The sequence below is a fragment of the Trachurus trachurus genome, assembly GCF_905171665.1.
Source record: "Trachurus trachurus genome assembly, chromosome: 21".
In the NCBI taxonomy this organism is placed as follows: domain Eukaryota; kingdom Metazoa; phylum Chordata; class Actinopteri; order Carangiformes; family Carangidae; genus Trachurus; species Trachurus trachurus.
In genome coordinates this window covers 26515327-26533750 of record NC_139899.1, presented here as the reverse complement: position 1 = coordinate 26533750, position 18424 = coordinate 26515327, and the positions used below count along the sequence as shown (strand labels likewise).

The following is an 18424-nucleotide window of genomic DNA, read 5'->3' as shown; positions in this document are numbered from 1 at the left end:
TGATGCCGTGTGATGATGACACTGGCCCCGGTGCTACATCAACGCTCTGAGAGGCCCCGGCGGCTCGTAGTAGCTACACCCCTCACTGGTGTTTCTAGTTATAGACCTCTGCTGCGTCTGGGTGGAGCGGTGCTGGGAAACACATGAGCTCATGAAACAGGTGCAACTGAACTAACAAAGAGAGTGAGGACTGAATGTGTCAGCCAGTCTTCAGTCTGCACAGCCACACAGAGGGGTTTAATCAGGTGAGTAAAGTGGAAACACGCGTGTGGCCCAGTCGGCGCTCTGTCAGCTGATGTATGAGGCTAAAGAAACACTGAGAAACAATGTGACGTTGTTTACCCCTTGGTGTACGGAATAAATGTAATCAATCATAGAAGGCTGAAAATCCCAGGACATGTGTTATGTTATGATGATACAAGTCAGCTGTGTAAAACTCAAGCATGTGGGAGCCTCCTTTCATATTTAGGGTTGGGTTATTCAAGCGGTAACCACGCTCTCTGACCTATACTCTGCTTTATCGTTTCAATATAAGCAGTTAAGACAACAAACCCATTAGGAAACATTTGTTGAGGTAATAATCCAGGTGAGATGCAGGGGCATTTTTGCATCGACCGCCACGCAAACCAGCTTCTTTTTGCAACGAAATGATGTCGCCCCCTATTGGTCAGTCCATAGAACTCAGGTTTAAACCCACAATTAAAGCATTCCCGCAATGCCGACACGAAGAACAATAGTGTGAATGCTGATTAATTATTATAGTGGATGACAACTTCTTTGCAACCTAACTAGTCCTACATATTTTGTGCTACTTCAACAATTCATACATCAAATTGTGCAGCTTCTTCGGGACATTATTAGTATTATTCAACTTGCTACTTTTTGGCAGTTTGCTGCACATCATCACATTGAAATAAATGACAACAGTCTTCAAAACATCATCCTCTTTAAAATTTTACTTGTCTAACATAGGTGTTATGTGGCTAAGAGGTTAATGCATCAGGCTACTTCATACATATTTGTTGCATGTCATTCCAGTAGGCTACTTGTCTCTCTTGTCAATTTCTTCTGCTAATTCAGCATGTCTTCAGCAATAAATTTCAGCATTTGCATGCATTTTCCTTTGGGAAATGCTCTTTCTAGCTAACTTATACGTCAATTTACTGTAATTCATTTCTGAATTCAAGTTATGTGTACATATCTGAGCCTCTATAATAGCTACACAATGTCTGTGTCCACTATACTGAACTTTACTTCAGCAGTTGATTTTAGGTCAGGTTAGGGTTAGACATTAGCCTAATTTGTTGAAGGAACAAGGAGATACACAAATCACAGAAGCGTGTGAATGTGTGTGCAGACAAAACTACGACATGGTGTGTGTCGACCCACGTTCACATACTCAAATACAGCTGTGTTGTAGTGATTGCACCTCGTATTTTGTAAACTGTACCTGAATATACTTCATGCTGTGTAAATTGTGCTGGAAATTAGACTGAATCTGTGGTCTAAATCACCCCCTGTTGTTCACTTCAGGTACTACACTGTTTTTTTTAAATGTCTCTGCAGGGTAAGAAGAGCAATGGGATCAGTGTTACAGGCATTTGAATGATTTAAAACCTGCATACCAGTATATATAGTATATAAAGATGAAGAAACAGCTTTCATACATAATTATGATATAAAGTTTTGCTTGCTTCCCCTAAGAGACAGTTTATGAATCTAAAATTGATTATACCAGGCAGGCAGACGCTGTTTGTAATGATATCACTGGTGGTATAAGAGTTTCTTGTAAATGAAGATGACTTACAGCTCTCTATTGAATGGAGGCCTCAGGAGAGTTTTCTTTGTGTCTCTCAGTTTAATATGCAGAGACTCGACCGAGGACTGGAGACGAGGGGCACCGGGGGGCAGCAGCAATAACGCAGAGCCAAGATAGTCGGCTTAAAAAACTCCACATTAAGGTTTGTGACCTTCTGTGAGAGTGTGAGGTGGAAATAATTTCCTCTGCACTGTATCTGAATGTCACCTCCACACCGATTTCAGGACACATCTCAGATCCTCCCTCTGAATTAATGTCTGTAAAACCCAGAGAGAAGAAAGTCTGTCGAGAGAAATCCAATATTAGAGTTGAGATTTAATACATTAAAATGTTTTAGAGACTCTTGTGAAGACAGCAAGGCTAATTCCTTTTAATGTCATCATCTGTCCTGTGTGACTACAGCCAGTCCCCCAGTGTCATTGAACACACCAGCGAGCATTCAAGCAGTGTGTTATTTGGGAAATGGCCGAAATCACCCATTAAAACTGAGTATAGCAGGGTTTTAATAGGCTCCTCTGAGGCTGTCAAAGGGAAAGAGAGAGAGAGAGAGAGAAAAAAAATCATATTACACAACGACCCAGCGGTCATGTGCAGCAGCGACCACTAGGTGGCAGCGACACACAGCAGGAGGAAGCAGACCATGGAGCGCTTTGCACATGGCCTCCATGCTGATGAGGTGAAGGGAGGAGAAGGAGGAGGAGGAGAGGCTGAGACTGGCAGGAGGACCAGAAGAGGAGGAGGAGGAGGGAGAGTGGGAGTGGGAGTGAGAGGGGGGAGATGTAAAACATGGAGACCCCTGGACAAAGGCCAGCGTACAGGCAGCAGCAGCCTCCTCCTCCTCCCAGGCCGGAGGAGAGGAACATGAAAGTCAGCGATACATCACAGTCAGAGCTTCAGTAAAATGTGGTGACGTAAAACTCTAGAAATCTAAACAGGTCTTATTCTCCCACACACACACACACACACACACACACACACACACACACACACACACACACACACACACACACACACACACACACACACACACACACACACACACACACACACACACACACACACACACACTACAGCACAGATTACTGCCACATCACACATGTATGGCTGTTCCTCATTTAATGGAGGCCGACATCATACTGTACTCACGTTTCAGCCTCATATATTTGTTTAGGGTGTTGTAGTTTTTGTCTGTGGTTCTGAAGGTGTTACAGAGGAGGCAGAGACTTCTACAACTTTAGTGTTATGAACAAAAGATTGGAGATTTTAAGGGATAGTTCAACATTTTGGCAAATTGGCCCATTGCCATAATCCCTATAGTTTTAGAAGTAGGTTCGTTACCTTTAATTGTCGGCGCAAGCTGTTTTTAGAACGGCAGAGCAAATTCAGAGACTGCTTGCAAAAAAACTGCTCCCAACGGGTACGCACATCAGCGGTTTTGCATGATTTTACCTCTAAAACAACTCTGTCTGGTAACGTTGTGTTATTATCTCATAGCGTGGTGAATGTGCAGGTCACAACTTGTCCACCAGAGCGTTTTGGAGTTGTTGGATTGTGTATTTGATGAGTTTGATGAGGGAAACCAAGAAATCCCATTAGCCTCCATAGCGTAGCTCTGAGCAGCTTGCGGCTCTGCTCCGCTGTTCTAAAAATAGCTTGCACCGACAATTAAAAGGTAACGAACCTACTGCTATGACTATAGGGATTATACCAATGGGCCAATTTGCCCAAATGTTGAACTATCCCTTTAATGTCCACAACAAACCTCACATCACCTTTATGATTCAGATCTATAGAAGGTCTGGAAATCTACATGACTACATGCTCAAACAACAGGGAGAACAGTAGGGAAACGCCACAACCCTTCTCCAAGACCTGACTTAAGGACGGATGACGGATGCAGTCGGGCCGACCCATCCCATTGTGTTGGGACATGTCAGACTCTCCCAGCGTTAACTGCCGACTAAGCAAGAAACCAGTCTGTGACAGGGACAGAACAAAACCTGCAAGACCTGATGAGTGAAGGAGTGACAAGTCTTTTCTTCAGTTAAACACCTTGAAAGATTAAGTAATGATGATTAACTTTGGGAAGTCAACCATGAATTCTGTACCAACCCTGATAAAAACGAGTTGGTGCTGAGTTTGTGAAATAGCTTCAACAGTGGTTGTCTAGTAGGAAACTGGATTGATTTCATGCATCTTCTGAGATTATGATTCTGTTTTGCAGAAGGTTTAATGTTCTGTATCATTGCCTGGTGCAGAAATTAAAAAACAGACTTTTGTCAAAATGTTGAGTGAGAGTTTTGTCTTCAGTGACCTCTACAACAGGCCGGTCGGAGGACAGGTCACCCTGTTTATACAGAGTTTGAACTATGACCTTCAGGCTGACCACATGAAGACAAGGAAGTTGATGAACAGTAGATTATTTTAATTTCTTGCTGCTTTTTGCTCACTTTCACTTTCACTGGATGATCTGTTGTGGAGCATTTGCAGTAAATATTTGTGGATTGTAGATTAATGTTACAGGTTTGCTTCTCTGAAAACTTTAGGTAGACTACGGGGATGCACAGAAAAGACAGAAGAGACAAGAGACAACACAAAACACAATGTGCAGACAAAAAAAAGGGTTTTGCTTTGTCTTTCTACTGCAGCTTTGCACAATATGTGTTTTTAAAATCCCTCTATATTGTACAATAGCTACCATATCAGTGAATATACTGTGATATACAGTTAGTATAGCCTACTTTAAATGATACAGTATTAGTTTCAGATGGTCCAGAGTCCAGACACTATTAGGCTACGTGTAAACATTCATGCTCCTCAGTGGATGAACTAGTCAGGGCTGTTCCTGCAGCGCCACCTTCAGGTCAAAATGATGTCCAAATGAAACTTTCTTTCTGGGTTTTTATTTTATTTTATATAAATCATTATGTACCTACTTATTTTTAATAAGAAGCCTAATAATAGTAACAATAAAAATGATGATGATGATAATATAATAATAACAAAGTGTTTGTTTCTGATGGGCAGTCGTTTTATTTGCTTTGACACACACATCAATTCTTGCTAATAAAGGTCAATGAATTGAATTGGGAGAGAGAGAGCGCGCGCGGGCGAGAGAGAGAGGGAGGGGAGGGGAGAGGAGGGGAGGAGGTACGGGGGGAGAAGGAGGGAGAGGGAGGGAGGTAGAGAGACCCTGGCGGACAGCAGCAGCAGCAGAGGAGGGAGGTTGGACCGGGAACAATAGAGAGAAACGAAGCCAGCCCCGAAACAACCAAACAAACCGAGAGACAGAGAGAGAGGGCGACAGACAGAAAGAAAGAAAGGGATGGAGGGAGAGGGAGGGAAAGAAGAGAGAACATGTAAGGAGTGAGGAGGAGGAGGAGGAGAAGGAGAAGACGCGAGGAGAGGATTTTCCGGAGCGGAGAGGGGTTTTTCTTCTCCTTTTTTTCTTTTCTTATATATTTTTTTCATATATATATCGCAGTGTTTCAGTGTGGGTGGATTGTAGTGAAGCGGACCCGGGATGAATCCTGCAGAAGCGGCCGAGGAGGCGCCGAGCGACTCCGACACTGATGCCTTCTACAAAACAGGTAGGAGAGCCGGGTGGCTGCAGCCCAGCCAGCCAGCCCAGCCAGCAGCACACAACAACACAACACAGACACACACACAAAGGCAGCAGAGTGGTGCTGCATGTCACCAGAGCCCCGCGACTCAACACACACACATACACACGGACACACACACATTTATATATTTAAACAGACACACATTTAGCTACACGAGCAGGAGTGAACATGGAGGTGCAGAAAATGAGTGGAAATGGAAATGTGGAGACGAGAGAGACGCTGAGGAGGCGTCAAGACCCAGAGAGTCAAGGAGCTGTGTGTGTGTGTGTGTGTGTGTGTGTGTGTGTGAGGGTTTACAGGCTTTAACAGGGCTACAGTGTGTGTGTGCGTGTGTGTGTGGTTGTGTGTGTGTGTGTGTGTGATGCTGATGGTTGGTTTGTCTTACAAAGGAAGGAGGAGGAAGGATCACATCAGATTGAGCAGATCTCTGGTCAAAAGGCTGCTAAATGACGGTGTGTGTGTGTGTGTGTGTGTGTGTGTGTGTGTATGTGTGTGTGTGATAGGGCTTTGTATTGTATTGTGTTGTGTTGTATGTGTGTGGCTGTGTGTTGAAAGAACACACTGGTCAATTAGACTGAAGGGGTCCAACATGGTCAGACTCAGAAGGTGAAAGGAAGTGTTGTTGTTGTGCTTGGTTGTTGTAGCCTAATGATGGAGGGTGTGTGTGTGTTTGTGTGTGTTTGTCTCATACAACCGATCAATCAGACTGATCAGATCCAACGTGGTCGGTGAAGGTGAGAAGAAGAAGATGTTTGTGTGCTTGCTTAGATGTTGTGTGTGTGTGTGTGTGTGTGTGTGTGTGTGTGTGTGTGTGTCCCTCCTTCCAGAGCCTAATGGCTAAACTGCAACTGTCAATTCTTTTCATCATCATTGATCATCGATCGGCCCCTGAAGCTGCAGATGTTCCTCTGAGCAGAACATCTGGAGTCACTTCCTCGTTTTTTCCAGCTGTTGAGACGAGGCAGTCGGTCGTCCAGCAGCAGCAAATAAACTGGCAGATGATAAATATGAGTCATTGATCATCGATCAGCTTCATAAATGTGATGTTTGTCTGCTTTTCTTTGTTGTTTGGAAGCAATAAGTGACCGATCAATCGGCTGATCAATATATAATGAAAATTAGAAGTTGTAACTGAAGAGGAAACTGAATCAGATATTGATTAGTTTTATTAAAGTGATTAATCATATGTGACTTCAAGTGTGTGACGTAAAGCTGGGTTTTCATGTGCAGTGACATCTGTGTGACATCTGTGTGTCTCTGCTAATCAGTGATCAATAATGGAAATTAGACTTAAAACACAGTCATATAGTTTCTTAGTGCTATGGATTTGTGTGTGTGTGTATGTGAGAGAGAAAGAGAGGGTATACAGTATAAATATACTTTTTTTCTTTTTATTTCATTTGTATATATTTGATTCTGTGAGTTGTATTTGTTTTGTTTCATTGATTCTTGATGCTTTGTTAGTTCTCGCAACATTCATTCATGCCAATAAAGCAAATTGGAATTGAATTGAATTGAGAGAGAGAGAGAAATGACAGCAAAGATAAAATGAGTTTTATCAGTTTAGCAGAGTGGTGACATATTGTATAGACCACACACACACACACACACACACACACACACACACACACACACACACACACACACACACACACACACACACACACACACACACACACACACACACACACACAGTATGCAGCAGTGAGTTGGACACACCCTGACTCTCTCTCTCTCTGCCTGTCGGTGTAATTCAGTTGAATAACTTTATTATGAACAATCCTGCCAAGGTGGTTTATTAAATCAAACGCACCCTATAAATGCCCCCCTTCTCTCTTTCTCTCTCTCTCTCTCTCCTCCTTCCCTCCCTCTCTCTCCCTCGCTCCACGTGTGATCTTCTCCTCTTCCTCTTTCCCATAACGTGAGCTGCCTGCTTGTCTGTCTGTCAGCTGGACCCGGTCCAACAGATGGACGTGGAAATCCTCCCGTTGACTCACCAGAACAAACAATGAGACAAAAAAACTAAAAAAAAAAGGTCTGATTCACTGAAAACGACTGTAGTCAGACGTGACGTGATAGAAACAACCTGAAGCTGCAGGATGATTTCAGCGGTTTGGACTCGGCTGCATCAGACTGTCAAACCAAGGTAGAAATCTGAGTGCATATCTCCATAGTAAAAAGCCACAGAGCATCATGGGTAGTGTAGTCTTTTAGAGCCATGTAACCAGACATTAGTGAATGAAAATCTCCCAACACGGTGTCCAAAAATGTCTGTTTTTGTTTGGCAGATAGAGACAAATCCAAAAATACTCATGTTATAAGCGTTAGAGGTGGTGCAGTGGGTAGCGGTGTCAACTGGGTTCGATCCCCGGGCCTGTGCAACAGTGGAGTTTGCATGTTCTTCATGTTGGTTCTCTGCAGGTTCTCCAGCTTCCTCCCACAGTCCAGAGACATACATACACATCAGGTTGACTGGCCCTAGATCAGCTCTCAAACGCCTTTAGGTGCGTTAATGTGAGTGTGTTTGTCTCTGTGATGGACCGGTGACCACAGCTGTGATTGGCTCCAGCCCCTCGATAAAACAAATTCATTCATAATAACCTTTATTTAAACTCGGAGATATATTGAGGAGTAACCTCATTTACAATATAGCCGAGATGAAACACAAAACATATAAGGACAGAACACAAAACATTTGAAACACATACAAAAGCGTAACAGAATACCGGAAGTTAAAGGTGACAAGGATAAATTGAAACCTAAGTGTAGTTAAAAGCAGGCACAGTTATAGGTAAAATAAGATAAGATGTAGTTATGGTTTTAAATTGTCCTATTGATAAAAGTGAGGTAAGTTTCAGATGATTTTGCAGAGTGGTCTAGGTTGTAGGTGCACTGCAGTACTGTAAGAGAAACTGGTCTTTCTAAGTTCGGTGTTAACAGAGGGAACCTGCAGTGTGGGCCAGTCTTTGAGCGTGTGCAAAACAAATGGATGAATGGATTCAATTTGCAACTATATCAAGTCAAAAAGTTCATTTATTGTGACAGTAGTTGTGTAACTGATCAGATAGTGACTTCATTGCTGTCTTACTGATAATGTAAACATCCCAATGCAAAACTACTGTTAGAAAAACTGGCTCCACTTCATCAGCAGGACAGTGTATTGGCTATGTAATGCAATTTTGTTTTTTTCCCCAAAGTCTATTTATAGAAAAATGTCATAGTATAAAGAACACAAAACAATCACAATGTTATATACACAAACAGTTACAGTTTATTTTTAATGCTGCCAGACTCAGAATAGTTGCACCTGTAGCCTATAACTAGTATTTAACATTGAGTTCCTACAGTGTCAGACATCAGTATCGATCAGAGGCTCAAATACAACACACAACCACTGTCCCCATGGAAACTATTGATAAAATATCGTCACAGCGCTTCAAAGAGTCGATACAGTATCATGTCATAAAACATCACAATACTTCCAGTGACATGAGATAGAAGAAGAAGTTGATGGTGATAGTGTTTGATGCTGGACAGGTTCAGGAGGCGGCTGTTCTCCAGACTCGAGTGTGTGAGTGTTGAACATTTGGATACAGACTCAGAGTGTGAACAACAGACGACCTGAGCCGAGTGTGTGTGTGTGAGTGTGTGAGTGTGTGAGTCAGTATCAGGATCATTACACTTCTCACCAGCAGCTCAGGCGGCGTGTGGAGCTTCTATCAGAGCTGTTTGCTTTGTAGTCGTCCCTGAGGAGCAGGACTTTGTTTTGAAACAATGATCCAAACACATGAGAGAAATATAGTGAGAACCAAAACTCTCTCTTTGTGTGTGTGTGTGTGTGTCTGTGTGTGTGTGTGTGTGTGTGTGTCGTGCACATTAAAATGCAGCAGAGTGTGTGAAGAGCAGACGGAGGTCTCTCCCTCTCTGAGCTCAGAGGAAATTAAAGATGGCTCCGTCCCCTCTGCTTCATCTCTAAAAACCAGTTTCATATTCCTGAACATCTGCCAATACTGATACCAATCGATTAATGAGCCGATCATCAATCACTCTGCAGGGGCTCTGACATTACATGAATCAATACCTTGTCTGCTGTGACAGTTTCTTCCTCACGCTGCTGTTTTACGAACCTGAACTTCATCCTGTCGGTGATGAGAGAAGACGCACGTCTGAGCCTCCTGCTGGTTTCTGATGATATCGATCAATCAGTTACCGATCGCATGAAGAGTTTTAATCAAGTCTGTTATAATTCCAGATGCTCTTCTTTACAACATCAGGTTGTGACAGAAAGAAAACAAGAAGCCAGCAACACTTGGTGTCCTTCTGATATCTTTAATGCCTCACTGGTACAGACAACTCACCCTTTCTAAATTGTTCGTTAGCCGAGCACCTCCAGACTTTTTTTTTTCATCTTTTGAGTGTGCGCGCTCTTCCCTCTTCTTTGATTTACAGTAAGAAAACAAACCAAACAAACAGGAAAGACGAAGAAAATTAGGAAAAATGTTAGATGAGGTTGTTGAGCCGGTGAACGGGACACAGTGTCGCACCGTGAGCTCTGCAGAGAGAGAGGGAGAGAGAACTTCATAAGAGTGAGATTATTAAATCATTTTGCGCTCACAGCTCAGCCATTGATCTTTTTTTATGACGGCTTCCTGTGCTCACACACACACACAGACACACACACACATGCAATAAGGACAGAGTCAGCTCCGGCCCTGGAAGTAAAAAAAAAACAAATCAGTTAAAACAGAAGGGAACATCCAGTTCAGTATCTTCAGCTCATTGGCTTCGACACAGTTTAGATAGAAACTTAAAGCCTCAGTATGAAGTATTATATTGGAGCTAAACCGTGACATCCAGTGTTCAGATTCTAGATCGCAGCGCTCACCCCTCCCATCGGCAAAGTGACGGTGGCCGCTGAGGACAAACACATTCGCAAACTAACCGCTAACTGCTAACAATATCTTTTTTTTGTCATTACTCGTGCCTTCAGTCATATTTCACAGCAAAAAGTTACACAGGAGGACTTACAGGATGTGCCAGTTACTCACAAAAACAACTACGTCGATCATCCTCCGGGGGCACAAGCTTAATCACAGACACTCAATAGTGCGTTTGAGCGTAATTTGTCCGCTTTCGCATAGCCTACCGTATTCAAAGATGGCGGTGTATGTATTTGGAAACAACTTATTCTGAGCTATGAGACAGCTTTCATTTGTATGCGGTTGTGATTAGACTTCGGTAAATACGTATGTATGAAAGCAATATTTGATTTTTGCTAATAAAAAGCCAAATAAGCTGCATACTGTCCCTTTAAAAGTTCAGTTTATCTTCTTTCTTTTATTTATTTGTGTGTAACATAAGTTGATCTGCTTGAATTTTGTATTTATACAACATGATGGGAAGTGAAAAGTGAAAATAGAAACATTAAAATGAAATCAGACCCCCAGGACTTGAATGTATACAGTATTCATCATCTGCCAGGCTTAAAGGAGTAGTTCACCAAAAAATGAAATTCAGTCATTAGTGACTCCCCCTCATGCTGATTAATACTCTGGAGTAGTTTTTTATTCCTCAAAGTGCATCTGGAGACCCGGGAGGGCGGTTCGTAGTTCAACAAAAACTTTGAATTTCATGTTTTGGTGAACTATTCCTTTAAAACACACAGGAAAAGTGCAGGCGGCGCGGCTGCTCAGTGTTATGCTAATCAGCTGTGTATAAATAGGATCCCAAATTATCAGACGGAAACAGGAAGTGACACACACGCGCACGCATTCATACCTACACACACACACACACACACACACAGACACACACACACACACACACACACACACACACACACACACACACACACACACACACACACTGTATATGCAATCAGAGCGTCTTGAGTGTTTATCAGACAGCCGACGCCAGCTGTCTGTCAATAGCTGCTGCTGTTGCTAAGCTACCGAGACGATCATAAATCACAGTTTTCTTTATTTTATTAGGATAAAAAGGACAAAAAACGAGGAGGAGGAGAAGTTGTTTGGTTTGTCGGTTGTTTGGTTTGTGTCGTGTCGTGACACGGGAGGAAGCGCCGCGGCTCCTCGCCCACAGGCATGCTGGGAGATTAGGACCGTCTTCCTCACACCAAGAGGCGTCATCATGAGGCTGAACGATGAGGTCATAGTGATAAAAGCAGCAGCAGCAGCACCACCACAGAGCTCCTCCTTAATGCTGCTTCATGTGAAATCTTCTCCAGACAATCTAATAATTACAAAGACACACAAAGTTAATGCGTCAGTTTGTCTTCACCCTGTTGTTGGGATCAGTCTATGTAAAGTAACACGATGCACAAACCCTGAGTCAGCGCTGAATGACTGGACAGATGGAATATGAACGTGACGAGGAGAATCTGCTGGGTCACTGGTTCATCTTTAGGTTGTGTAATGATAAAGGCTGAAAATCCCTGTGTTCCTGAGATCTACTACTGACTTTGCTTTGACGACATTGTGTGATGTTATAGGCTGTTTGAGGCACAAGTTCAGAGTGTGGAGAGAAACGTGATCAACTCTTCGGTTGTTTTATCCTCAAAGCTTGTGAAGATGCATCAATCAAACTAGAGATTGATTGTTAGTGGACGTTTCTTTGCAGTTTTTGGAGACCAAAGGAGACCTGAACTCCATCCACAGCTTATTATGACCCATAGAAAGTCTTTTTAGAGGAGACATCTGACATCTGACTATTGTAGCTATACGTTGTGTTGTAGTAACCATGGGGACATTTGATGCGCCGGTGCAGTTTATTACAGTAACCGTGTCAAACAGGGACCCCTTACATGTGACACTGTGGGTGTGGTATTTCAGGAAACACCGACATCGGTCGTATGGGAGCGGTTAAAAAAAGAACAAGCTCTTTAGTTGTTTTGGTTGTTTACGTCTTGTTGGACCCATGTTCCAATTAAGGTCCATATTCTGGATACGTTGTTTACTACTTGCAATCAGCATATTTCCGTCCCATCCTATGTTTGCAAAAAAGAAAAAAAGAAAATGACCACTAGTGTTGTGTTGCATTGTTTTCAAAACTTCCCAGAGAGTTTGGATTAAAGTAGGAAAAGAGTTCACCTACTGTACTGTATGAAGACTGAAGAGACATTTTTCACATGTCACAAGGCTCATTTTCTTCTTTTAAGACATGTTTCTATTAGATTACACAGGCTAGTTTACCAGCTATAACCCAGGTTGTAAACTGTCTGAGAAAACGTCAGTAGGAATAGTCACATGACGTGTCTTACTATGATTATTGTTCGCTCTTAATACGGCCATAGTCTGATTTAAATTATCAGAAAATGCTGTTTACATGGCAGTGTCTTATTCAGGTTAATATTGTAAGTGTATTGCTGTGCATGTGAACATAGTCACTGTCTGAAATGCAGATATAAATTCTCCAACATGAAAATTTTTTCCCCAGTTTCGTAGTTTGTTACATTTTTGAATAAAGATTTTGCATTTCAAAAACCAAAAGCACAGCAGAGATGCACCACGACATGAGCTCATGATGTCCCTTCCCTCCGCTGTCATAGAGCTTCTGTCTTTTTTTGGTATTTTACACCGGTGTGTTTCAGCTCAGCAGCCCATTCACTGCACAATGTGACGTGCCTCAGATCGACACTGTACAGCCTGACACAGATTGGGAAGCAGGATTTTTTTTTTTTTTGTAGATCCATCCTGCACAGTTTGCGACACACAGTTGTTGTGGCACCTTAGATCCTCTCCATATAGTACTCTTATTCCACCTTAAGAGTAGATCTAATTTCTCAGAGTCAAGACCTCGATTCACCCCAAAACAAACCGGACTGAACCAAAGTCTGAGCAGGGACCTCAACTCACCCTGAGAGCAGTCTGTGCATAACTGACCTCCTTTCTGCCATCACATGTTCTTCCTTTAAAGGAGAGAATTAAATCAATTATTAGGTCTGCTTTACATTACAGATGTTATCTCAGTGTGTGCGAGCGTGTGTGTGAGTGTCTTCAGCAGGACGCATGAGAAAGTGGAAACGTACAGTGTGTGTGTGTGTGCCTGCTTGTGTTTGAGTGGTCTGTGAACAGAGACATTACATGGATGAATGACCAGTAATCCATTCATTCACTCCGCTACACACACACACACACACAACTTCCTGCAGGCTTAGCGCCAGATTAACCTGCAATAGAAGCAGTTAAACTCTAAGACAGAGGAGGAGAGGACGCTGGATGAGTTGTGTTGGTTTTTCCCCTTCTTGGTCTTTGTTTTGTCTCTCCCATCATGTCCCCGCGCTGTCGTTCGTGCGGCTTCACGTCTCATCAGATTTGTCATTAAAATCAATTACTACGTTTATACAGCGGGATTAAAACTAATGTTGTTTAAATAAAGCTTTAATGGGCTCACACTGTCGCTAAAACTGCCTTGAACTAATAGTCTTGCACTTGCATTTGCAGCCATGAATACATATGAACATATTTGACTAGAGTCAGTTCAGTGAACATCATCAGAGACCGTGCATGTCGGAGCACAAGCTTAACTCTGCCAATAAGGTTTGGTCTTTGAAGTTTTTACTGAAAACACTTGTGAACACCTGCACGCATCCAAAGAAATCAATTATAGCCATTACAAATCAGAAACACATGAGATTTCATTGATAAGATCTTGACCAAACACGTTGTAAAAATGAATTAATACAGAAAATGTTCCTTGTGCCAGAAGGAAATAGGCCTTAAGTGTCAGCACTGAAATATCAAGAGCCATGTGCATAGCCATGTGCTATTACTGAATAGGCTATAAGATGATAATTTCCTCTGGATATTGGGTTTGAAAAAAGTGGGCGATGTGTCATAAGACACAAAGTCTATAGAGTGTGAATTAAGTGTTGTTTGTTGAGGCCGGAGAGTGTTTTCTAAGTCTATTTAAAGTGGGTCTTTCAGAGTCAGTCGGCCATGAAGGAGTCTTTGTTCGCCCACTTTAACCTGTAGGACAACGTGTGGTGCATTTTGCTGCCACAGAGGAAATGCATTCAAGGGGCCTGAAACTAAATTCATATTCACATAGAGTCACCACATGGAAATCTCTGAAAACACCAAGAGCCACAGCTGCTCACTTCAAAAAGACTGAAGTCTGAGACATCCTCACTGTTAAGGAAAATGGTTTTGACTGCTTACAACAGCGTGACTGTGACTGATAGGCAAGATACACAAACTGTGGGTTTTATGCATTACCGCACTTTATGTTTCAATTATTAAATATGACTTAATTTCTCTTTGGATTAATTATAGCTTAGAGAAACTTTCCCAGCAGGAGTTTTACAGTAACGGAGCTGGAAATCAGTGCTGTAATCAGGGTTGTCCTACTTTTGTCGTCTTGTCATAACATTGACAAAATGCTTCACGAGTTAAACCTTGTTAGCATCAGCTAGCACATTTATTGTCTTAAATGTGCACACAACATGGTTCCTACATTACCCATAGTGCAACTCCACTAACACAACAGTTAAATTGGAGATTTTGATGTGTCATGCTAGTAGATTGTAGCCATGCTAGCAAATGAAAGACAAGCTACAAAATGTGTGATGTTACCATGTTTTTGGTCACAAAAGCCAAATAAAATAAGCAGTAGTGTTTTTTCAACATCTGATATTTTAAATCAGTGACTCTCTTTTATGTTTTGCTTTTGCTGCTGCTACATAGCTAACATTAACAGCTTTAAGTTCAGCATGAAACTTCTTTCCTATATTCATCAAGACTTGTCTCCAGAGGTGGATAACCACTCTCTAGTTCTGCTATCACATCTTTTCTTCTACTGATGTTAGCATGCTAACCAGCTGACCCTTGGTTTTGTTGTCTAGGTTTGTGAGTTTCCGATACCGAGTCAGTGTTGCGTACAGATTGTAGCTTTGTCCCTGTTCAGGGGTCGCATCAATTATGGACTGGACTATGAAATCTACGAAAGTGCTCAAAGGTACTGAAATAGGACGGCCTGGTTTACAAAGGATTAATGTTGATGTGTCCACCGTTACCAGAAGAGTTGCTTCTGTTGTTTATTTTTGAGGTTTTTACTGTTGACCTGAACTGAAACACAATTGACTGACCGGCTGTTGATGCACAACATTGGATATATAGCTAGAACAAGCTGCTCTGACAGTGGACTTCTGGTCTGCAGCAGAAAGGTAAAGTTAATAGCATCTTAAGCTTATGTTTCAACTCTCATCTATTAATAATGAGCGGACTCTATCAGACTTATACCTGAAATTGGTTCTGTTACAAGACGGCAAGCCCTTTATCTCTGTGGATGCTCAGTCCTCTAAAATTCCAACATACATAGGCTACAGCTGTATGTTAATTCCTCCTCCAGGATCACTGATTAATTATATGAAAAGTGTTGAGTTTAAGTGTTTTATCAGAGAAAGGTGTTTTTCATTTGACCTGTTTCTTGGATTTTGTAGCTGCTGCACTTTTTCGTTTGCCTTAGAGTCAACATTGAACCGTCATGTTCTGCAGGCAGTGCACAGCAGGGACGGCACCAGCACCATCTGGGAATATCTTGTTATTAAAATGTAATTTTTTCTTAAAGCAGCTTTGGTGCAGAGCTAATCCCCCGTCTTGAATGATCTGTCGGTTAACTGTTAATGAAGCTGGTTCATCCACTGAATCCACAGCTTCGTCCAATCTGTTACAGCCTGGACCAAAGTTTATTTATAGTAGCACTGGAGTGGTTTCTAGAGAACTATAAGTAGTAATAGTAGTTATTTAGTCTGGAAAAGGACAAATAAGATGGTAAAATATGGTCTGACAGTGTGGAGGAAATGCATTGCTCTTTCTTGTTATTTTCATTGAGATGAGGATCCAGCAGATCAGTGAACACAGTGATAAATGCAGGACTCGTCCTCCATCTCCTGCTGGTGCAGAGACGACAGACGGTGGCTGCAGAGTCAAAACATGCAGATCATCACCCTGGGAAAATGTCACAATAGTTATGTACTGTGTGTATAGACAGATAAAGAACCAGGTGTCTTTGTTCTCCATGTGAATATTAAATCCACATCATGACTTAGATATAAGATCCTCACACGCGGCTCATTTAGTACATTAAAGTCCATTCATAGGACATATATTTCAGTCTTTTCTATGTTGTTCATACCTTCAGTTTGTTATTGACCCTTTTTCTTTGTTTGTTTTGATGCTCTGAGCTCCACCGTGTTCACCAGCTGGACTCTTTCTCTGCTGTTTGATGCTGGGCAGGTTGTGTACAAGTGGTACAGTGTTTTTTGTGCTGAAAACAACCTCCTGCTGTGGTTTCAGATGATGCTGTGAGGGTGAAAGAAAACAGTAAAGTTTTGTGTTGGATGGATAACGACGAACTGAAACTCACTACAAGCTAGAGGCATCATAGAAATACATATTATATTGTATTATATTATATTATAACTTCCTGTAGCAGATGGGCATTGTATATTTTGGCAATCAATACTCAGACAGGAGGAAATTGGGCATTTGTTGGGGACTATTTTCAGCCACATTCAATGCGTGTTATGGCAGCAGGATGGTTTGTGTGTGTATGTGTGTGTGTGTGTGTGTGTGTGTAGGCATCATCCACTATATTCATGTTAATGGAAGAACACGTGTAGAGGTGTGGCTCATCTGTGTGTTGTGGACAGTAATGGATTAAACGGTGTCGGGTGGTGGTGGTGGTGATACAGACAGATGGTGGGTGTCAATAGGAGCAAAGCTGAACTTTTGCATCATCACTTCTTTCTTTGTGTATTTTATGTGTTAGATTTACAGGGAGAATTATTATGGATACTAAGTGGAGCGTCCTGTTCCTTTAAATGAAACCTCAGTACTGAGTCATGGTGAGGAAACGTGGAGGGAGGAGCCACACATCAATTATTGAAGAGGCAGAGAGAGACTCACCCCTCCTGCCTCTATCAGGAACAATAAGATGCTGCCGAGGTGAGAGGCAGGGATTCCCTCCCTCCCTCCCTTCCTCCCTTCCTCCCTTCCTCCGTCCATCCATCCATCCTACATCCTTCCCTCCCTCCCTCCATCTTCCTTTTTGTCTCTCCCTCGCACACCCAGTGTCAAGAGCAGTGGCAGATGGGTGTGAAGAATGAAGTGTGTGTTTGTGATTGTGTATTTGGGATGTTGGGGTGACGGACAGGAACAGAGAGTGGAGGAACAGAGAGAGAGAGAGAGAAAGAGAGAGAGGCAGCTTAAGTGGATTAGACCTTATTACCCACCGGGGGACGAGAGAGAGAGAGCTAGAAGGACAGAGAGAGAGAGAGAGAGAAAGAGTGTTAAATAGATAAATACAAAGAAAGGATTTCCTCTCCTCCTCCTCCTCCTCCTCCTCCTTTTGTCTCCTCCCTCCTTAAAAGCTTTCGAGTCTTTGGGCAGCTGCAGCCATATGGCCGTGTGTGTGTGTTTGTGTGTGTGTGTGTGTGTGTTTGTGTGTGTGTGTGTGTGTGTGTAATGAGCATCCGTTTTGACTCTCATCGATCACTAAGACATTTCACAGACATGTATGTGAGTGTGTGTGTTACCAGCTGATTAGTGGTGCTAGCTAATAGACCTTGATGTTATTAACTGCTGCGAGCAGGTGTTTGCCTTTGTCTGTGTGTGTGTGTGTGTGTGTGTGTGTGTGTGTGTGTGTGTGTGTGTGTGTGTGTGTGTGTGTGTGTGTGTGTGTGTGTGTGTGTGTGTGTGTGTGTGTGTGTGTGTGTGTGTGTGTGTGTGTGTGTGTGTGTGTGTGTCATACAGACAGAGACAGGAAGCTTTTATCCTGATTGACAGGGCGGCCCAGAGCTGTTAAAAACCACAGATCATTAGACTATGGAAAGAAATGGAAACAGTAGAATCTAATTTTACTCTGATTGTGTCAGTGGCAAGAAGATTTTTTAATATAACCAACAATCACAGCTGTGAACTCAGACACACTGAGCACTGCTATAAAATGTTTTGTCAGAGAA

The 18424-nt window shown here is 42.4% G+C and overlaps 2 protein-coding genes across 6 annotated transcripts in view; both read left to right on the top strand.

Annotated features, from left to right (window-relative positions):
- LOC311004926 (uncharacterized protein) overlaps nt 1-18424 on the top strand; it is a 182946-nt gene that overhangs the window by 107600 nt on the left and 56922 nt on the right. The gene's annotated exons all lie outside the window — the stretch shown is intronic.
- Nucleotides 5343-18424, top strand: part of kalrna (kalirin RhoGEF kinase a) — a gene marked incomplete at its 5' end in the record, with an annotated part of 198281 nt that continues 185199 nt past the window's right edge. For all 5 annotated transcript variants that reach the window (XM_083997143.1, XM_083997144.1, XM_083997142.1 and 2 more), the window contains one exon: nt 5343-5409. In XM_083997143.1, coding sequence (XP_083853269.1) covers nt 5343-5409 — 67 coding nt within the window. The remainder of the gene's footprint in view (nt 5410-18424) is intronic.